The 20,924-nt window shown below is 39.7% G+C and overlaps 1 protein-coding gene across 1 annotated transcript in view; it reads right to left on the bottom strand.

The window, feature by feature from the left end:
* Positions 1 to 20,924, bottom strand: part of LOC102843374 (aspartyl/asparaginyl beta-hydroxylase-like) — a 268,463-nt gene that overhangs the window by 157,904 nt on the left and 89,635 nt on the right. The window contains exon 15 of the mRNA XM_006900733.1: positions 17,346 to 17,387. Within this exon, the coding sequence (XP_006900795.1) occupies positions 17,346 to 17,387 (42 nt within the window). The remainder of the gene's footprint in view (positions 1 to 17,345; positions 17,388 to 20,924) is intronic.

Consider the following 20,924-nt stretch of genomic DNA (forward strand, 5'->3'; position numbering starts at 1 on the left):
GTTGGAGTCAGTGACACTGGCTCAGGACAGGGCAGGCTTCGGAGCTGCTGTACACAGAGTCATTATGGGTCACAGGGGACTCAATGCAGCATATCAACAACAATGTGGTAAATGTCCCTATTTTTAAGAAATGCACATTGGCAGGATGAATGGTTATATTTATTTCCAACTTAATCTTAAATGGTTGACATATACACATGCATTATTGTACAAAGGGAGAGGGATGATAAATGCAGAAAAATGTTTCTAACTGGTAAACCTGGGTAAAAAAATGTGTAAACAGGTGTGCTAAGAATTATTCTTTAAATTATCCTTTAAACTATTTTGTAAATTTAAATTATATCAATATAAAAAGTTAGAAAAAACAAATGGTAAAAAATTATCACTTGCTGAATTGGGCACACAAAGACATTGAATGTTTAAATACCTTCAGTAATTCTTCACCTTTTAACTATGGTGCTATCAATAGAAGGACTGAACAAGACATAATTCCCTACACAGTGGACAATCTAATGAGAGGGGCATGACAATCTAGTAGGAGAGTATAGCCATGCGCCATTTAAAATCCATAATATGTTCTGTGTGAAATGGGTAGTTATCATCTACCAGTGCGGAGAACACAGCAACAGCAAACAACTTTGTTCAAGAGATTTCTATATAATTCAAAGAATCACAGAAAGAAAAAAAAGGTCAGGGGAGGTACTGAAAAATAACAAGCTCCTGAATGAGATTTCATTGTTGCCTGGTCTTGTTCTAGCCATGTTTTCCTTCTTATGACAGAATACAAATACTGTCCATATAAGAATGTTTCCCATTGCCATCAAGTCAGAACCTAGCTTTTCTTCCACTGGTTTTCCCAGCCTGGAAACTGCTCATCACTAAGGAGTCTATGATGGATTCAACTGCTTCCTCAATACAGGACAGTGGCTATAAAATGATCATGTGAATCTTTTTACATCACAGAAGTGAGGTCTCATGTGCAGGGAGTAACAATGCTAACCCAAAAACCATGCTCAAATCTACTGGCAACTCTGTGAAAGAAAGATGAGCAACTTCCTTTTGTGAGACACACAGCTTCAGACACCCAGAGGAGGGTCAGCTATGAGTCACTTCCCATGTCACAGCAATGAGAGGTCGCATGCTCCTTAGCATCACAAACGATGAGTCCTGTCGGGGAAAGTGTAACTTGTTTCAAAGCGCCATCTGGTGTTTCACTAGAGCATTGATGATTAATTGCTGAAAGTATAAAAAAGTAACCAGGCCTTTTTTAAAACTACATTTTAAAAGTCACTTTGAACATATACTGCTAAAGAAAATCTTTAATTATAAAGAGCACATAATGGGATAATACATATTAGTTTGAATGAAAGGAATGGTTTTCAAGTTTATGATCCAAATACATTCACAGGCAAAGCCATCCTCCCTTTGCAGGTGTAGCATGCTGAGGTTGCTCTTCAAGCTTCCTCCTGTTGTTACGTGTCATCAACTGATTCATAGTGACCTTGCGGACAACAGCTCTGAACCCTGCTCTGTCTTGAGTCATTACCCCAGTCATTGAGTCAATCCAGCTCATTCAGGGTCTTCCTCTCTTGCGCTGTCTCTCCATCCTCCCAAGCATGATGTCCCTCTCTAAGGACTGGTCCTTCCTGGCAACATGCCCAGAGTATGAGTTGGCGCTTCAAAATCGTAGCCTCCAAAGAGCAGCCTTGTTTCACCCTCTCTAGGATGGACCTGTTCTCTTAGCAGTCCATGGTATGTTCAATACTCTTCTCCAACACCACAATTCAAAGGCATTGATTCTTCTTACATCCTAATATATGAGAACTGATCATCACTTACCACTTTTACCCATACATCCTAATCCAAGTGTCATCACCCATCGTCTGGATTAGTGCAGTAGTCTCTAAGCATGTCCCACTGATTCAGTGTCATGCCTTAATGGCTACAATGAGCCTTTACAACACAAGGTAGATCATACAAAGGAAACTTGTTGTGTTCCCCCAATGTTAAACCTGATTGGAGACCACAACAGCCTTTACTACGGCTGGCAAAACCCTCCATGATTTAGCCCTTGCAATCTTTCTTAGTGCACTCATCATCAGTTTCCCCTCAAACTCCTCATCTGCCACACTAACCTTCCTGTGAATCACCAGACACATGAAGCACATCCTCCCTGAAAATAGGAGGAAAACTGAGCAAGATGTGCAGAAATTCTCTAAAAGGGAAGGGGAAAGAGAAGAGAGTGGGGAAAGGAGGAGAAGGGCAAGCGGCAGGATTGCAGATGTCAGTGGGCAGACAGTGGATGAAGAAACAGGAAAGATTCAATGGGGAGTTGAAAAGATGTGGTGACACTAGACATAGATCAGTAAAACCCACTCTATAAAATACAATGTATTTGAATTACTGTATAAAGCACACCTCAAACACAGTATCCAGAAGCCAAGGAGCTGCACAAGTCAGGATCTGAAATCTCTCTTATCTTCTTGATCATGTAGCACCTTTCTCCCAGAAGGGTGTCAGCCTACCTTAATCCCATCTTTCAGGAAAGGATACCTTCAGTTTAAACACCACCACAGAAAAAGATCTAAAAGAGACCTGTTCAGACCTTGGAATTATCACATTGTGTCAGCAATGTAAACAGAGACAGTAAGTCACAGAACTTAGCAGAAGCTCTGTGACCAGGATCTTCCCTCAGTACAGCCTCAAGCAAAACTCTTTCTCTGAAGTTGGTACATGGGATTTGGACTTACATCCTCCTAAACAAGAGATAGACTGCAGAGTGAGAGATCAGTAGCAGTGTGTAGTGCAAGGCATCACAGAAGTGACATCATAGAAAGAGTAGAAACAAGTCACATGTGCTTGGAGGGCAGTGAATACATTGCTTATTTCTGTAAGGGTCTTTCATCTGGTAGGTAAAAATGCTTGTCTGTCAGATATATTTCTAACACTGAACATCCAAATTAGAACAGAAGGATTGGCCATCCACTTCTGAAATATAATTGGCCTTTGAAAGCACTGTGTACAGCAGAGCACACTCAGAGTAGACAAATATATGCCAACTGAAGTTGAATCCTCAAATTTGGAAACACAAAGGAGGAGAAACAGTAGTAAGAAGAAATTAACAATTGACACATGGAATGTGAGAAGCATGAATGTAGGAAAACTGGATATTGTAAAGAAAGAGATGGGATGCATAAATATTGACATACTGGGTATTAGTTAAATGAAATGGATTGGCATGGGGCATTTTGAATCCCATAATCATATGATCTTTATGCTGGAGATGAAAAGGTGAGAAAAAACGGGGTCATTTTCATAGTTAAAAAGGCCATTTCTAGATCCATCTTGAAATACAATATTGTGAGTGACAGGATAATATGCATACACATACAAGGAAGACCTGTTAATACCACTGTCATTCAAATTTATGCACCTACAACAAGAGCCAGAGGAAGAAATAGATGATTTTTATCAACTCTTGCAGTCAGAAATCAATCGAACAGTAACCAAGATACATTAATAATAATGGGTGACTGGAATGTGGAAAATATGGACTTGGTGACAGAAAGGAGGCTGGGGATAGAATGATAGAATTCTGCACAATTGATGATTTATTCATAGCAAATACCTTTTATAAGAAACATAAATGCAAGCTATACACATGGACTTCACTTGATGGGATGCACAAAAATCAGATCGATTACATCTGTGTAAGGAACCTTTGGAGAAGTTCAATATCAGCAGTGAAAACTAGGCCAGGTGCTGATTTTGGAACAGACCATCACCTGCTCATATGCAAGTTCAAATTAAAACTAAAGAAGGTTAAATCATACTTACAGGAATCCAAATCTGACCTTGAGTCTATCTCCCATGAATTTAAAATCCAACTCAGGAATAGGTTTGAGGCCTTAAACACTAATAAATGAAGACCAGATAAGCTGTGGGAAGATATCAAGAATTGAATTTGCAGTATGCGTTTAAAGATCACCTTGTATTCTCTTTGCCTTCTAAAAGCCATTATATTAGTAGAAAAGGAAGACATTCAGGTACAGAAAATGTGTTTTTTAAGAGTAAATGACACTGCTTAGTAAGTCTTGGTTCTAATGGTATCAAATGAGGAAGCCAAAGTTCTCAAACTGCCACATACTTTTGACAAGAAAAATCCATTTTTGTCTTCCAATCTACCTTATGACCTAAGTCAAGCAGACAGTCGGTTATGCACTGTGGTTTCAAATGTGCAATAATTTTCACAATGGTTTATTCCCAAGTATGCCTGAAACAGAACAAATGTGTTTTTTAATATAGTTTCTTGCCTTAATAAATATGTAATATAAATTTTTTAAAAAAAGAATGCAAAAAGTCATTACAAAAAAGGAAGAAGAAAAGACCAAAATGGATGTCAGAAGAAATTCTGAATATAGCATTAGAGCGCTGAGAAGCCAAAGTAAAGCAAAGAAATAAATAAGTTAAAGAGCTGAATAGAAGATTTCAAAGGGCTGCTCGGGAAGACAAGGCAAAATATTATTATAAAATGTGCAAGGAGCTGGAGTTGGAAAATCAAAAGTACCGAACTTGATCAGCATTTTTTTTTTCATTTTGAGTATTTATTTGAATATTTATATTCTCCATTCCCACTCAAAATGCTAAACATTCAGAAAAATGGAAAGACTACATTTGTATACTTTACCTGATTCAAAATTTCACTATATGTCCTTTATCTGTATTTACATATCTTGTTCTCAGAATGATCTGAAAGTAAACTGTAAACATTATGACAGTTGTTCACTTGACCTGCTATTTGCCTACCTGATCTTGTCCCTGCACTGTTCTATATTTCAGGAAGCTCTTTTCTGCAAATTACATTTTCCAGGCTCTCTAGTAACTGGATTTTGTTGTTATTGTTATGTGCTGTTGAGCTGGAACTAACTCATAGCTGGCCCTCGAGTAGGTCATCAGGAGGTATAAATCACACAGGAGGAGACTGTCAGCCTTTCTTTTGAGGAACAGAGTTTTAGCAAGCAGGAATACACTAGTTAAAGACTGAATGGTAAAAAGAGAAGATAATGCATTTCTACCTCCTCTGCTGTCTTTTTAAGGATTCCTGTAGATATAGTGTGTTACATGTTGGGCAGCTAACCAAAACGCTGGCAGTTCAAATCCATCAGCTACTCCATGGAAAAAAACATGGGTAGTCTGCTTCCATTAAGAAATCCAATGGTGGGTTGTCATAGGTGAAACTGACTTGATGGCAGTGTGTTTTTTTAATTCATGATGACTCCATGTCTGTCAGAGTAGAAATGTATTCTGTAGGATTTTTAGTGACTGATTTTTCAGAAGCCAATTGCCAGGTCTTTCTTCAGGTTGGGTCTTCATACCTTCAACCTTCCAATTGGTAGCTTAGCATAACTTGTTCCTGATGTTAGCTGCTGTCCAATCAATTTCCCCTTGTGACATGATACATTATAGAGTGGAACTATTCCGTAGGGTTTTCTTGGTGAAAGCAGATTCCAAGGCCTTTTCTTCTGTGTCATCAATTTGGACCATGAACTCTTAACATTAGTAAAACAACAACAACTCATTGCTGTCAAATCAGAACAAAATCATAGCTGATCTTCCAGTGGGTTTTTCAAAGCTGTAAATTGCACAGGAAGTGATTGCCCATCTTCTGTCCAATGAGCTGCTTATGAATTTGAACCATGAGAAAAATACCACCTTTGGGCTAGCAGTTGTTGTTATTGTTAAGTGCCATCAAGTCGACTATGAATCGCAGTAACCCTATGAACAATAGCTCTGAACCCAGCCCTATTCTGAGTCAATCTCAATGTCTCTGACACACCTACCCATATTACCACTGTCACTGTGTCAATCCATCTCATCCAGGGTCTTCCTCTCCTGCAGTCACCCTCCACCCTTCCAAGCATGATGTCATTATCCAAGGAATGGTCCCTCATGGCAACCTGCCCAAAGTATGTTAAACATAGCTTCAAAATCCTTGTGTCCAAGGAGAAATTTGGTTTCACCCTCTCCAAAACAGACCTGTTTGTTCTCTTGGGAGTCCATGGTATGTTCAGCATTCTTCTCTAGCACCACAACTCAAAGACATTGATTATTCTTCTGCCATTCTTAGTCACTTTCCAGTTCTAAGAAGCACAGTAAGCAATTGAGAAGACCATGGCCTGGATGAGGCATACCTTAGCGATTCTTAGTCAGTCTCTAGACTGAATCATTGGTCTTCCACACTCTTGAGAGGTTCCTGACACAAAATATTCCTAATGCAACTTGTCTTATGATTTCTTGACTGCCTGTAACAAGAGTGTTGATTGTTGATCTCAGCAAGTTGAAACTATTAATACTCTCAATCTCTTCTCCATCTATTATAACTGATACCAATTGTCAATCAGTATTTCTTAAGCTGAAAGAACTAAAGAATAAATTCAAGCCATGAGCTGCAATGCTTAAGAATGCTATGGGCATAATAGTGAATGATTCATGAAGCATTAAAAGAATATGGAAGGATCTCTTGCAGTCAGTTGGTCATGAGATCCATATTTATTTCCATTCAAAAAAAAAGTGACCCAACAGAGTGTAAAAACTATCAAACTGTAAAATGCTTGTCTGTCAGATACTATTACTAAAAAAAAAAAAAATTAAAACAGACTAGGAGGAAGGTTTGGCCATCCACTTCTGAAATAACAGGCCTTCAAACACCCTAGGTACAATAGAGCACACTTAAGACTAGCAGACATAGCAAATGAGGCTGAGATCTCAGATATGGAAACACAAAGAATGAGGAACAGCTGTAAGCAGACACTAGTGATTGGAACATGGATTGTGAGAAGCATAAATGTAGGAAAATTGAATGTTGTTTAAAAAGAAATGGAAAGCATAAATATTGACATACTAGGTATTGGCAAAGTGAGATGGCTTGGCATTGGACATTTTCAATCAAAAGATCATATGACCTACTGTGCGGGAATGAAAAGATGAGGAAAAATGGGGCTGCTGTCATAATCAAAAAAGTCATTTCTAGATCTATCATGAAATACAATATGGCGAGTGACAGGATAATCCATAAGCATACAACAAAGTCCTGTGAATACCACTATCATTCAAATATATGCACAGACAAATTAAGCCAAAGAGGAGGAAATAGAAAATTTCTACCAACTTCTGCAGTCAGAAATTGATCAAACAAGCAATCAAAATGCATTGATAATAATGGGTGATTGAAATGTAAAAGTTGGGAACAAGGACGAAGGATCAGTAGCTGGAAAACATGGACCTGCTGACAGAAATGAGGCTGGAGATAGAATGACAGAATTCTGCACATTCAATGGATTATTCATTGCAAATACCTTTTATAAGAAACACAAAAGCAGGCTATATACAGGGATTTCACTTGATGGTATGCACAGGAATCTGATAGATTGTATTTGTGGAAAGAATCACTGGAGAAGCACAATATCAGCTGTGGAAACCAGGCTAGGTGCTAACTGTGGAACAGACCACCAACTACTCATATGCAAGTTCAAGCTGAAGGTGAAGAAAATACAATCAAATCCACAGGAACCAAAATTTGATCTTCTGTCTATCCCACTCGAATTTCAAAACTTTCTCAGGAACAGGATTGGGGCCTTGAACACAAAGACCAAATGAGCTTTGAGAGGATACCAAGAATATTGTCCATGAAGAATGCAAAAAGGCAGAAGAGGAAGAAAAGACCAAGATGGATGTCAGATGAGACTCTGAATATTGTATGAGAAGACCGAGAAATCTAAGTTAAAGGTAGAAATAAAAAAATTAAGAGCTAAACAGAAAATTTCAAAGGGCAGCTCAGAGACGTTGGGGGAAAAAAGGGCAGCTCAGGATAACAAATCAAGGTATTATAATGAAATGTGCTAAGAGCTGGAGTCAGTAAATCAAAAGGGTTGAACTTGCTCAGCATTTTGTAAGCTGAAGGAATTGAAAAAAAATTCAAGCCACGAGTGGCAGTACTCAAGGATGCTTTGGGCAGAATGTTAAATGATGTAAGAAGCATTAAAAGGAGATGGAAGGAGTATATGGAGTCACTGTAACAGAAGGAATTAGCTGACACAGAAGAATTTCATGAAAGAACATATGAGCAAGAACCTGTGGTGATGAAGGAAGAAGTTCAATCTGCTCTGAAATATTTGGCAAAAAACAAGGCTCTAGGAGTTGACAGCATACCAACTGACATATTTCAATAAACAGACGCTGACCTGTTATGCTAAGTTGTGCCAAGAAATCTGGAGGAAAACCACCTGGCCAACTAACTAGAAGTGATTAATATTTGTTCCCATTCCAAAGAAAGGTGACCCGAAAGAGTGCAGAAATTATCAAACAAGAGCAATGGTGTCACTCTGGAGACTAAGGTGCATCTGATATAGGCCATGGTCTTTGCAATCACTTGTTATGTGTCAGAGAGTTGGACAACGACTAGGGAAGATAGAAGGAGAATTGATGCCTTTGATCTGTGGTTCTGGAGAAGAGTATTGAGTGTACCATGGACTGCTAAGAAAACAGATTCATCCTAGAGAGGGTTAAACCAGGCTGCTCCTTGGAGGCAAGGATTCTGAGGCTTTGTCTTGACATACTTTGGACATGTTGTAGGCAGGGACTAGTCCTTGGAGAGGGACATCATGCTTGGGAGGGTGGAGGGACAGCACATGAGGGGCAGGCCCTCTATGAGATGGATTGATTCAGTGACTGGGGTAATCGGGATGGGAGTGTCAGAGGCAGTGCTACTGGCACAAGATAGAGCAGGGTTTAGGGCTGTTGTACATAGGGTTGCTATGAGTCACAAGCAACTTGACAGCACATAACAACAGCAACATTAATATCACATGATACTAAGGATATTACAGCTAATTTTAGATGGATCTTGGCAGAAAGAAGAGAGTACCAGAGGAATATTTATCTGTATTTCACTGACTATGCAAAGGCTTTTGACTATGTGGATCATAACAAACTGGTTGACTCTGAGGAGAATGGGAATCCCAGAACATTTGACTGTGCTTATGCAAAACCTATACTTGAACCAAGAGGCGGTCGTCAGAAAAGAGCAAGGAGACAATGCAGGGTTCAAAATCAGGAAGGGTGTACCAGGGATTATTCTCTCTCCACACCTTTTCAATCTGTATGCAAAACAGATCATCTGGAACTTTGGGTTGCACGAGGAGGAATGTGGCATCAGGATTGGAGGAAGATTCACCAACAAGCATTAGGCAGATGACACAACCCTGCTTGCTGAAACTGAGGAGGACCTGAAGCGCTTGCTGCAGAAGGTCAAGGACTGCAGTGCTCAATATGGATTGAGGTTCAACATCAAGAAAACAAAGATTCTCACCATTGGGCCAACATTATGGATGGTGAAGAGACTGAGATAGTTAACAGTTCCACAATCAACACTCTTGGTACCAGCAGCCAGGAAATCAAGAGACTAATTGCATTGGGAAAGTAAGTTGTCAGGGACCTCTTCAGAGTACTGATGAGCAACAATGTCAGGCTGGGGACTAAGGTGTGCCTGATATGGGCCATAGTCTTCTCAATTGTATGCTATGTGTCAGAGAGCTGGACAGTGACTAGGAATGATAAAAAGAGAATTGATGCCTTTGAGTTGTGGTATTGGAGATGAGTGTTGGATATACCATGGACTGCTAGGAGAACAAACAAGTTTGTCTTGGAGAGGGTGAAACCGGACTGTTCCTTGGAGGCAAAGATTCTGAAGCTTTGTCTGACATACTTTGGGCATGTTGAAATGAGGGACCAGCCCTTGGAAAGGGACATCATGTTTGGGAGAGTGGAGGAACAACACAAGAGAGGAATACCCTCAATGAGATGGATAATTCAGTGACTGTGGTAATGGGAGTAGGTGAGTCAGAGACAGTGAGGTTGGCACAGGATAGAGCAGGGTTTAGGTCTCTTGTACATAGGGTCACTATGAGTCACAAGCAACTCAATGGCCCATAATAACAATCATTAATATCACACACTAGCAAAATCCTGCTGATGATTATACAGAAAGACTTGAGCAGGACACTGACAGAGAACTACCAGAAATACAAGCTGAGTTTAGAAGAGGTCGTGGCACTAAGGGACATTTTTGCCAAAGTCAAATGGATATTTGCAGAAAGCAGAGTACCAGAAGAATGTCTATCTGTGTTTCATTGACTATACACAGGCATTTGACTGTGTGGATCACAATAAATTGTGGCTAACTTTGAGGAAAATTAATCTCAGAACACTTGATCGTGCTTATACAAAACCTATTCTAGGACCAAGAAGCAGTCCTTGGAACAAAGCAAGGAAACACTGCATGGTTCAAAATCAGGAAAGGAGTGTGTCAGGGATGCAATCTGTCCCCATACCTTTTCAATTTGTATGCAGAACAAATAATTTGGGAAGAGGGGCTTTATGAGGAGGAGTGTGGCATCACGTTTGGAGGAAGACTCATTAACCTGCAACAGGCAGATGACACAACCTTGCTTGCTGAAACTGAAGAAGACCTGAAGCACTTGCTGCAAAAGGTCAAGGACTGTAGTCTTTAATATAGATTGAAGCTCAACATCAAGAAGACAAAGATTCTCACCACTGGGCCAGTTGGCAGCACCATAATAGATGGAGAGGAGATAGAAGTTGTTAGCAGTCACAGATTGCAATTACACCATCAGTTAGGAAATCAAAAGATGAACTGCATTGAGAAAATCAGCTGTCAGGGTCCTCTCCAGAGTGCTGACGAGCAACAATGTCTAGATACAAAGGTGCGCCTAATCCAGGCCATAGTCTTCTCAATTACTTGTTGTACTTCAGAGAGTTGGACAGTGACTAATGATGACAGAAGAATAAGAAATGCCTTCAAGTAGTGGTACTGGAGAAGAGTCTTGAACATACATACCATGGACTGCCAAGAAAACAAATCAGTGTGTCTTGGAAAGGGTGAAACCAAGTCTCTCCATGGAGACTAGGATTCTGAAGCTCTGCCTCACTTACTTTCAGCATGTGGCCAGGAGAGATCCATCCTTGGAGAAGGACATCATGTCTGGAAGGGTGGACAGATAGCACAGGGAAGGAAAACCCCAAATAAGATGGATTGAGACAGCAACTGGGGCAACGGGGGTTAGTGTGTTGGAGTTAGTGAGACTGGTATAGGACAGAGAAGGGTTCAGAGCTACTGTACATAGGGTTGCTATACATTGCAGGCAACTCAAAGGCACATGACAACAATAACATACTATGACAGGTTTGGAAGCAGGACTGGTATCCAATTACTAAATATCATGCCTCCAGTTACTCTATTAACTTTGATAAATGTTGATGGTTTTAGAGGGGCTTCAGTCCTTTTGTTCATAGTTTGCTAAGAGTCGTGCTTGACTTAAATACAATCAACAACAACAACATAAAGCACAATGTACCTGAATGCAATACAACGTATAAGAATGATTGTACAGAGCACCATGTACATGAATGGAACACAATGTCTATGAATAAGGCAATAAAAGCCAATAAAACAAGCCAATACAAAATATTTTTTAAAAATTTAAAAAAAATCCAAGTCTCTCGGCCTGCAGGTGGGATTGAGATGGCCACAGAGGGGGATGTGGAGCTGGACCTGGACACTGAGACAAGCAGCCCTGAGTGACCTCTCGAAAAGCCACAGAAAAGGATAGTCATGCAGCAGACCTGGAGAGAGTCATCAACTATGCAGAGGAGGAGATTCCCTCCTTACAACATGTCCAAATTATGTTAGATGAAGCTTCAGAATCCTTGCCTCAAAGGAGCAGCGCGGTTTAACCTTCTCCAGAATGATTCTGTTTGTTTTCATAGCTGTCCATGGTACATTCAATACTCTTCTTCAGCACCACAGCTCAAAGGCATCAATTCTCCTTCTCTGATTCACTGTTGGTGGGAGTGTAAAATGGTGCAACCCCTGTGGAAAGCAGTATGGCGCTTTCTCAAAAAGTTGCAAATAGAGATACCATTTGACCCAGCAATTCCACTACTGGGAATATACCCTGAAGAGACCATAGCTGACATCCAAGCAGATATATGCACACCCATGTTTACTGCAGCTTTGTTCACAATAGCAAGGAGTTGGAAACAACCTAAGTGCCCATCAACAAACGAATGGCTAGAGAAGCTGTGGTATATTCGCACAATGGAATACTATGCTGCATTAAAAAACAAGGAACTCATGCAATATTATTCAAAATGGTTGACTCTGGAAAACATTATGCTGAGTGAAATATCCCAGTCACAAAAGGACAAATATTACATGATGCCACTGTTGTAGAATGGGACTGTCCTTGGGGTTGGGGAGAGACTGAGTAAGATGGGTTCAATAATGTATACTGCACTGAAACAGAGGAGGAAGAAAACTGTTTAAAAGAGATATATAACTAGGTATTTCTGTCATCACAGGAGACTAGAGTGAGGGCTACATGGTGGAGGGGACCTGGGGGAGGGTTTGTAAAACAATGAAAGAATCTTTTCTTTTACTTTTCCATAATTTTTGGACTCATGTACTTATAACTTGTTAGTCAAATTTGTGTCTTCTAGGTTGCAACACCCCCATGATACATCTTCAAGGATATGAACATGTACGGCCAAGCACAATCAATAAGAGTGCATCTAAATCCCAAAATCAATCTCCATAATAGTCTATGTGTTTCCTACTGCCAAAGGGGCCCTTTAGAGTAGTGAGAGAAGATCTTCACCCTGAAACCCACAGCGTCCCTTTTCAGCAGGAAGTAGCTAAGAGAATACGCCATCCCCTTTTCCTTATGACTCAGGGTGAAGTCTCTCTCAGGGAGGAGTGATAGGGAATGGCAAAGGACACACTGACAAAGAAGATTAATCACAACTGGCTTTGACAAGCACTGTGGCATTTGGACAAGAACAAACTGGGAGGAGGGTAGAGAGAATAGTGCAACAATGAATGAATGGAAACCCAAAATCTCTGTAAATGTTTATGAAAATTAATAAAATATAATTATAGAAAAAAAATAAAAATGAAACAATTAGAAAAGAAAAAAAATTCTCCTTCTATCCTCCTTAGTCATTGTCCAACTCTCTGATTCATAACAAGTGATTGCAAAGACCATGGCCTGTATGAGGCGCACCCTAATCTCCAGAGAGACACCATTGCTCTTCAGAACTTTGGAAAGGTCTCTAACAACAGACTTTCCTATCGCAATATGTCTTTTAATTTCCTGGCTGCTGGTGCCAAGACTGTTGACTGTGGAGCCAAGCAAACTAAAGCTGTGAACAGTATCTCAATCTCCACCATCCATCCTGATGCTGCCCACTGAACCAGGGGTGAAAATCTTTGTCTTCTTGACATTGAGCCTCAATATATATTGAAGGCTGCACTCTTTGACCCTCTCTCTGCAGGAAGCACTTCAGGTCCTCCTCAGTTTCAGCAAGCAGGATTGTGTCATCTGCATAACACAGACTGTTGATAGATCTTCCACAAATCCTGACCCCACATTCTCATACAGCCAGCCTCCCGAATAATCTGTTCTGCATACAGGTTGAAAAGGTATGGAGACAAGACACATCCTTGGCGTACGCCCTTCCCAATTTTGAACCATGCAGTGTTTCCCTGCTCTGTTCTGACAACTGCCTCTTGGTACAAGTATAGGTTTCGCATTAGCACAATCAAGTGTGCTGGGATTCCCATTCTTCTCAGAGTCAGCCACACTTTGTTATGATCCACACAGTCAAACGCCTTTACATAATCAATGAAACACAGATAGACATTCCTCTGGTATTCCCTGCTCTCAGCTAAGATCCATCTAACATTAGCTACAATATCCCTAGTACCACGACCCCTTCTAAACCCAGCCTGGACTTCTAGCAGTTCTCTGCTGATGTGCTGTTCCAGTCGTTTTTGGATAATCTTCAGTAGAATCTTGCTTGCGTGTGAAATCAATGAGATTGTTCTCTAGTTTCCACACTCTGTTGGGTCACCATTCTTTAGGATGGGAACAAATACACATCTCTTCCAGTCAGCTTGCCAAGTGGTTGTTCTCCAGATTTCTTGGCACAGCATTAGATGAGAAAAACAACTCACCAGAAAACAGAATCCCCAAGACTGATAATATGAGGATTAAACCACAATGAATTTGTGGTATCAGTGACTTTTGTTTTAATTTTAAGACCATTCTTCCATTAAACCCTTAATAATATACTTTAGTTATAAAAGCATTTTGGTTGGTACTGGTATAAACTTCCAATCTTAAATGATCTAAGAGCTATGATAAACCAAGCAAGCAAATCCATCACATGGACCCCTAAGGTTCAATGAAGAAAACAGCCCAGAGACTCCAGCCCTTGCCCTGTCCTAGCAAGTTCCCTCTTGGACCAGGACCCAAGGTTTGACTGTATGTACATCATGCTTGAAAAGGTGCAGAGTCAGAGAAAGAGAGGAAGACCTTCAACAAGATGAATTGACAGTGTCTGTAACCATGGGCTCAAACCTATCAGAGATGGCACAGGACAGGCAAGCCTTGTTCACAGAGTTGCCGTGGGTCACAGTCCACTCACTGGCACCTAATAACAAGGTCTACTGACGTCTCCTCCCTATTCCAGAATGTCCGTTAGTATCAAACAAAGAGTTGTTGTTTGTTGTTATGTGCTATCAAGTTGTTTGCAACTCATAGCAACCATATGTACAACAGCCCTGAAACCTGCTTTATCCTCTGCCAACTTTACTGTCTCTGACACTTTACCCTCATCACCCCAGTCATATCGATCATATCGATGGTCTTCCTCTCTTTCTCTGTCCCTCCATCCCTCCAAGGATTGGTCCCTCTTTGCAACATGCCCAAAGTATGTCAGACAAAGTTTCAGAATCCTTCCTCCAAGGAGCAGACTGGTTTTACCCTCTCTAGGATGAACCAGTTTGTTTTCCTGGCAGTTCATGGTATACTGAACACTATTCTCCAGCACCACAGTTCAAAGGCATCAATTCTCTTACTATCATCCCTAGTCATTGTCCAGCTCTCTGACGCATAGCAAGCAATTGTGAAGACTATGCCTGGGTGTTTTACTAAAATATGATGGTAGAATACATTTTGATAACAAAGTAGTAAAACAATGCATGTTCATGTTTGCTAATTGTTTCTTCTCACTATTCAGTATTACCTTTTGCACTAGAACTAGAACTCTAGATTTCAGACATAACAAAGGAGTCCTCTTCTGTTGTTCCAGTCAGTGATCTGGACATGAACAATGGCTGGTGCCTGAGCACTCATTTTAGGAGATAAGGCTGCTTATTGAGAGCAGGGTCTCTAGCATCCGAAATAATGGTCCTAGGCTGCCTGTCTCTAAGTTTATTTTACATAGGTAACTGACTTACTTCTTTAAGGGACTGTAATATGAATTTTTTAAATTATATATAACTGATTTAGATGCAATAAAAAAAAGAAGTGAATTATAGGATTCGTCTAAATCCAGCTTTGGGGGATGACAGAGAATAAAGATAAGAGGCTATGAGAAAAAACAGGATTTTACTTAAGAGTTCCTCTACCCAAGTAATGTAAGACATGGCAACAAGAATGAAAGACAAAGAGGATTTTTTTTGTTTCTTCCCTTTTCCGGTACATGCTAGGATCTAGGATGCTAAGTGTGGGACTTGAGTAAACTTGATCTTAATCACTAAGAGTGGCTGCTTCAGAACAAAATGTTCACTGACCTGAGGGTAAATGAATGAGAGGGATAATCTTAGTGAATTTTCAATAAAGTAAAATTTTTCCATTTATAAAATTGTCTTGTATTCTTCAACTATGCCTTTCCTCTTTTAAGAACTAAAAAATGGCTTGGCTTTTATAATTTATTATAATAGTAAATGTGAGGTTTTTAAAAGGTGTTGCTTTTATCAAAATAAAAATTGCCATACCTATGTTAACCCATCACAAACAAAAGAAACAGACATGTAGTTTAATGTCTACAGCTCTTTTAACCAATTATTTTGTTTTCCCTAAAAAAAGCAATCTGAATTTCAGAGATTTGGATAATAATATTATAAGCAGGAGTGGCATCCACTTTCTAAACAACATGTACTCCGGAAACTCTATGAACTTTGATAAATGTTGATGGTTACAGAAAGGCTTCAGGCCTTTTGTTCATAGGGTCGCTATGAGTCATGCTCCACTAGAAGGCAATCAACAACAAGAGTAGCAGATTACGTTTTTACAACATTATTTTCACTTTATGCTAAAAGACACCCTCTAAGATGCATTAAGAATTCTTATCTTCATTTCTGGATAAAGAAACTACAGGTTGAAGTGTTTTGTTGTTTTTTTTTTTTGGTGTTTTTTTTTAAATTTTTATTTTTGTGTGTGTGTACCGTCAAATCAGATCTGACTGGTACAGGAGGAGATTGTCCCTCCTTTTCCCGGCAGAGCATCTAGTGGATTCGAACCGTGTGCCTCTGGGATTGTAGTTGCAGCTCCATGCCACTAGGCCACCAGAGCTCCCCTTGAAGTGTTTTTTAATATAGGTTTTCTTTTCCTTGATACTCTGTTCTCCCAGCAAGTTGGGGACAATGTGTCCAGTGTACACTGGGAATCATGTGATTTTTCAGGGTTTTTTACAGATGATAATAGAGTCCCCTCAGTGTCAGTCCCTCAAGTCTTGGGTTTCTTGCAGCATTCAATCCTAGGATTTCTATCTGAGCTTTAATACACACCTTCACAGTTAAAATTTACAGAGCCTTTGATGCCTATTTCTGTTAATCCCCATTAACAGACTCAAACAATGAGACTAGGATTCCATTCAACAAGCCTTTCCAGAGCGCTTATTGTGTGCCAGGCACACTTCAACATCTGGAAGACACAGTCATAAGGAAAACAGGAGAAAAATGTCTTTACAGAACCTTTAACGAGGGTGAGGATTAGACTATTTTTCTCTAGATACTTAGCTTTATGTTTACTAGATTATCTACTAGACTATTCACAAATGTTTCCTAATAACACTGCTGAAATAATTACTCACAGATAATTAACCTGTAACATAAAATCACCATGCTAATCTTGAATGGTATGGCAACTTATGTTGTTATTGTTATGCTGTTGGGTGCTTTCAAGTATGGCTCATAATGACCCTATGAACAATCAACCTGAACCCTGTCCTATCTTGTGCCATCCTCACCATCACTGACATGCTCAAGCCCATTCCCACAGTCACTGTGTCAACCCACCTGGTGGAGGGTCTTCCTCTCTTTCGCTGCCCCTCCACCTTCCTAAGCATGTTGTCTCTCTCCAAGGAATAACCTCTCCTAACAACATGCTCAATGTTAAAAGCTGTTTATTTGATAATCTCACCTTTTTCTTTTGGTTCTGGATCACCTGTCTTCCCGTTTGTTTCTGAAAATTAAAGATAAAGAAAAGTAAGTGTCATGGGGGCCACCTCCATTTGATTTTTTAAAGTATAAAATCATATTTAGATTAATGTAAGTAAATATAACTTGAAAAAATATTTTGGTTATATAACTGAATCTTATTCAGCTTTGAGTTCTTTACAACATATATAGCATACATAATTTATTAGATGTTAAAATTTGGCTCCTATCAAGGATTTATTAACGCCACTGAGACGGATTAGGTATCAAGTAAATAAGAGTGGGAATTGGTGATCACCAACTCTATGCATCTATATAAATTAAATGGTAACTTGAGATAGTGAGAAGCCCTCATCAAAGCTTATTTTGTATATTTGTTGTGATATTCCATCAAGTTGAAACTGACTCATTGCTGACCTTCCAGTGGGTTTTCAACAGCAGTAAATCACACTGGAGAAGCCTGTCCATCTTCTTCCTGCAGAGCAGCTGGTGGATTTGAACCACGTGCCTTAAGGTTGGCAGCACAGTTCTTTACCACTAGGAGCTCTTGTAACCAAGTGGGAGAGAGTTGCAGGGCCAACTCAAAGGCATACAATTTGAATCCACCAGCTGCTCCATGAGAGAGAGGTGGTGAATTCCCTCCCATGCAATTTACAGCCTCTGAAAACCTGCTTGAAGGCCAGCTATGAGTAGAGTCTTATTCAACAACATGTAGCAACAATAATAAATATAAAAGCACACACATTTTTGCCTAGTGTTTGAAAGAATGCAGTACGCCATGCCATTTGGAACACCAGTCTGCCCACTCAAGTACTCAATATGCACAAGACAATATATTGGTGGCTCTAGCCATTGGGCCACTTGCCCAGTAACCTGAGCTCAACTGTCAGGCTCTTGCTAAATCAATCAGTTTGCAGCTCTCACACAAATTGGGCAGTGAAACTCAACAAGAACTCTGACAGATCTTTTTAAGAACATATAGGAGTACTGTAACATTTCTTTACAGTTTTTGGTTCTTTCTTGAGATGTAAGTGTAGATATATGTCTTGGGCAAAGTTTAGTAGATTGATTAACAATAATAATAATAAAAAAGTACACAACTTTGTGGGTGGAGGGAGGGGGCAGGGAAAGGGGAAGGATCCAGGCGAAAAGACAGGGTAATGATGACCAAGGTTCAATAGTGATTAATTTTATAAAACATAATGCATGAGAATGACTGTATCAAACAAAATTTGAATGAAGAATAATCTAAAACACAATGTACATGAACTTTGTAAGTGAGCTAATAAAAAATAATATTAATCAGATTCTGTCCTTTCCTCATGGCAGGTGTAAGAGGGCAAATGAGGGCTCTTCAGATTTTCACATTTATCCATTTCATTTGGAAGGAAGGTATGAAAAATACATTTTAGGCAGGCTTCTGAAGTTAGAAAGGAATCTTCACAGATCAAGTCTTTTTCCTACATTAAGACCTTAGATGAGAGGATGTAAAGGGAAATAAGAGAGGCTTGCCATTTTTCAAGTTCAGGGATAACCCCTCTCACGTGGATTGTCTAGTCTCCTGACACCCTCTCTGGAGATGTTATCATCCTCTTTGAGCAAATGAAGAGGCTAAGACTGAGAAAGCAGCGTGCCCAGGTCATCAAATCTAGAGGCTTATATGTTATTATTGGGCTCTCAGTCTTTTCCTTGAGGTGGTCCTGTAGTATTCTGTAAACTTTCCTTTTGAATCCTTTGTCTGAGATGTCACTGCCAAATGTTTTTCAGTCCATAGGTTTTCTTTTCATCCTGTTAGAAAGTTTTTGATGCCCACACGTTGCTTCTACTGTCCCATCTCCACCTTTCTCAAAACAGAAAATGAGGTGAGGTCTTGACTTTTTTGCAAAAGACTAAGTTCTATAAAGAAAAAAAATGCCTCTTGGTCTATACTGCAGCATATGAAAGACATCCAGATCTCTGTGGCGTGTTCTATAATTAGTTCTGACTTTCTAAAACACTGCCTCCAGATTCTAAAACTAGTTGCCTGGATTAGATCATTTAATATCATTCACTCAACAAATAGTGAGCATATAATGAGCAAAGAGCTGGAGTTGAAAAATCAAAAGGATATGACTTACTTCGCATTCCTTAAGCTGAAGGAACTAAAGAACAAATTCAAGCTGTGAGTTGCAATACTGAAGGATACTGTTGGCAGAATATGAATGATCCAGGAAGCATTAAAAGTAGAAGGAGTACATAGTCACTGTGCCAAAAAGAATTGGCTGACACAGAAGAATCCCAAGAAACAACACATAATCAAGTAGTGATAAAGGAGGAAGTTCAAGCTTCTCTACAAGAACTGGCATAAAACAACGCTACTCCCTCCAGCCACCAAATTGTGTGAAATGATGGGTAAGGTTCAGTTGTGATTAATTTTATAAAACATAACGCATGGGTTCCCAGACAGCATCAATCTGTCTATTGTGTCCAGTCAATAAACCTTTACATCAGACTTGAAAAAAAACAACCAACAACATAATGCATAGGAATGATTGTATAAAATACAATGTGAATGAAGAATAGTGTGAAACAAATTTTGTAAGCAGACTGATATAAAATTTAAAAACCAAAACAACAAGGCCATAGGAATTGATGAAATACCAACTGACATATTTCAGCAAACAGATGCTGCCCTGGATGAGCTCACTAAGTTGTGCCAAGAAATCTGGAGGACAACGACCTGGCCAACTGACTGGAAGAGATACATGTTTATTCCCATTCCAAAAAAAGATGACCTGACAGAGTGTGGAAATTATCGAACACTATCACTAATATCACATGTAAGGAAAATCCACTGAAGATTATCCAAAAATGACTGGAAAAGTGCATTGACAGAAAGCTACCAGAAATGCAAGCCTGTTGTAGAAGAGGCCATGGTACTAGAGACATTATCACTAATGTCAAATGAATCTTGGCCCAAAGCAAAGAGTGCCAGAGAAAGTCTGTGTTTCATTGACTATGCAAAAGCATTTTACTATGTGTATCACAACAAATTGTGGCTAATCTTGAGGAGAATGGAAATTCCAGAAAACCTGATTGGGCTCATGCAAAACTTATACTTGGACCAGGAAGCAGTCCTCAAAACTGAGGAAGGAAATACTGCGTGGTACAAAATTGGAAAAGTGTTCAGGGATGCATCTTGTCTCCATACCCTTTCAATCTGTATGCGGAACTGATTATTCGGGAGGCTGGCTTTATGAGGAGGAATGGAGACATCAGGACTTGTGGAAGACTCATCAACAGCCTGCGATATGCAGATAACACAACCTTGCTTGCTAAAACTGAGGAGGACCTAAAGTGTTTGCTGTAGAAGGTCAAGAACTGTAGTCTTCAAAATGCACTGAAGTTCAACATTAAGAAGATTCTCAACAACTATATCATCTCACCCCAGCAAGAATAGCAAAATATAACAGAACAGCAAGCAACAAATGCTGGCGAGGATGTGGAGAAACTGGAACTCTTATTCACTGTTGGTGGGAATGTAAAATGGTGCAACCATTGTGGAAGGTGGTGTGGCGCTTTC

This window comes from Elephantulus edwardii, unplaced genomic scaffold, assembly GCF_000299155.1.
Source record: "Elephantulus edwardii isolate Elephantulus edwardi_28Jun2011 unplaced genomic scaffold, EleEdw1.0 scaffold00292, whole genome shotgun sequence".
In the NCBI taxonomy this organism is placed as follows: Eukaryota; Metazoa; Chordata; class Mammalia; order Macroscelidea; family Macroscelididae; genus Elephantulus; species Elephantulus edwardii.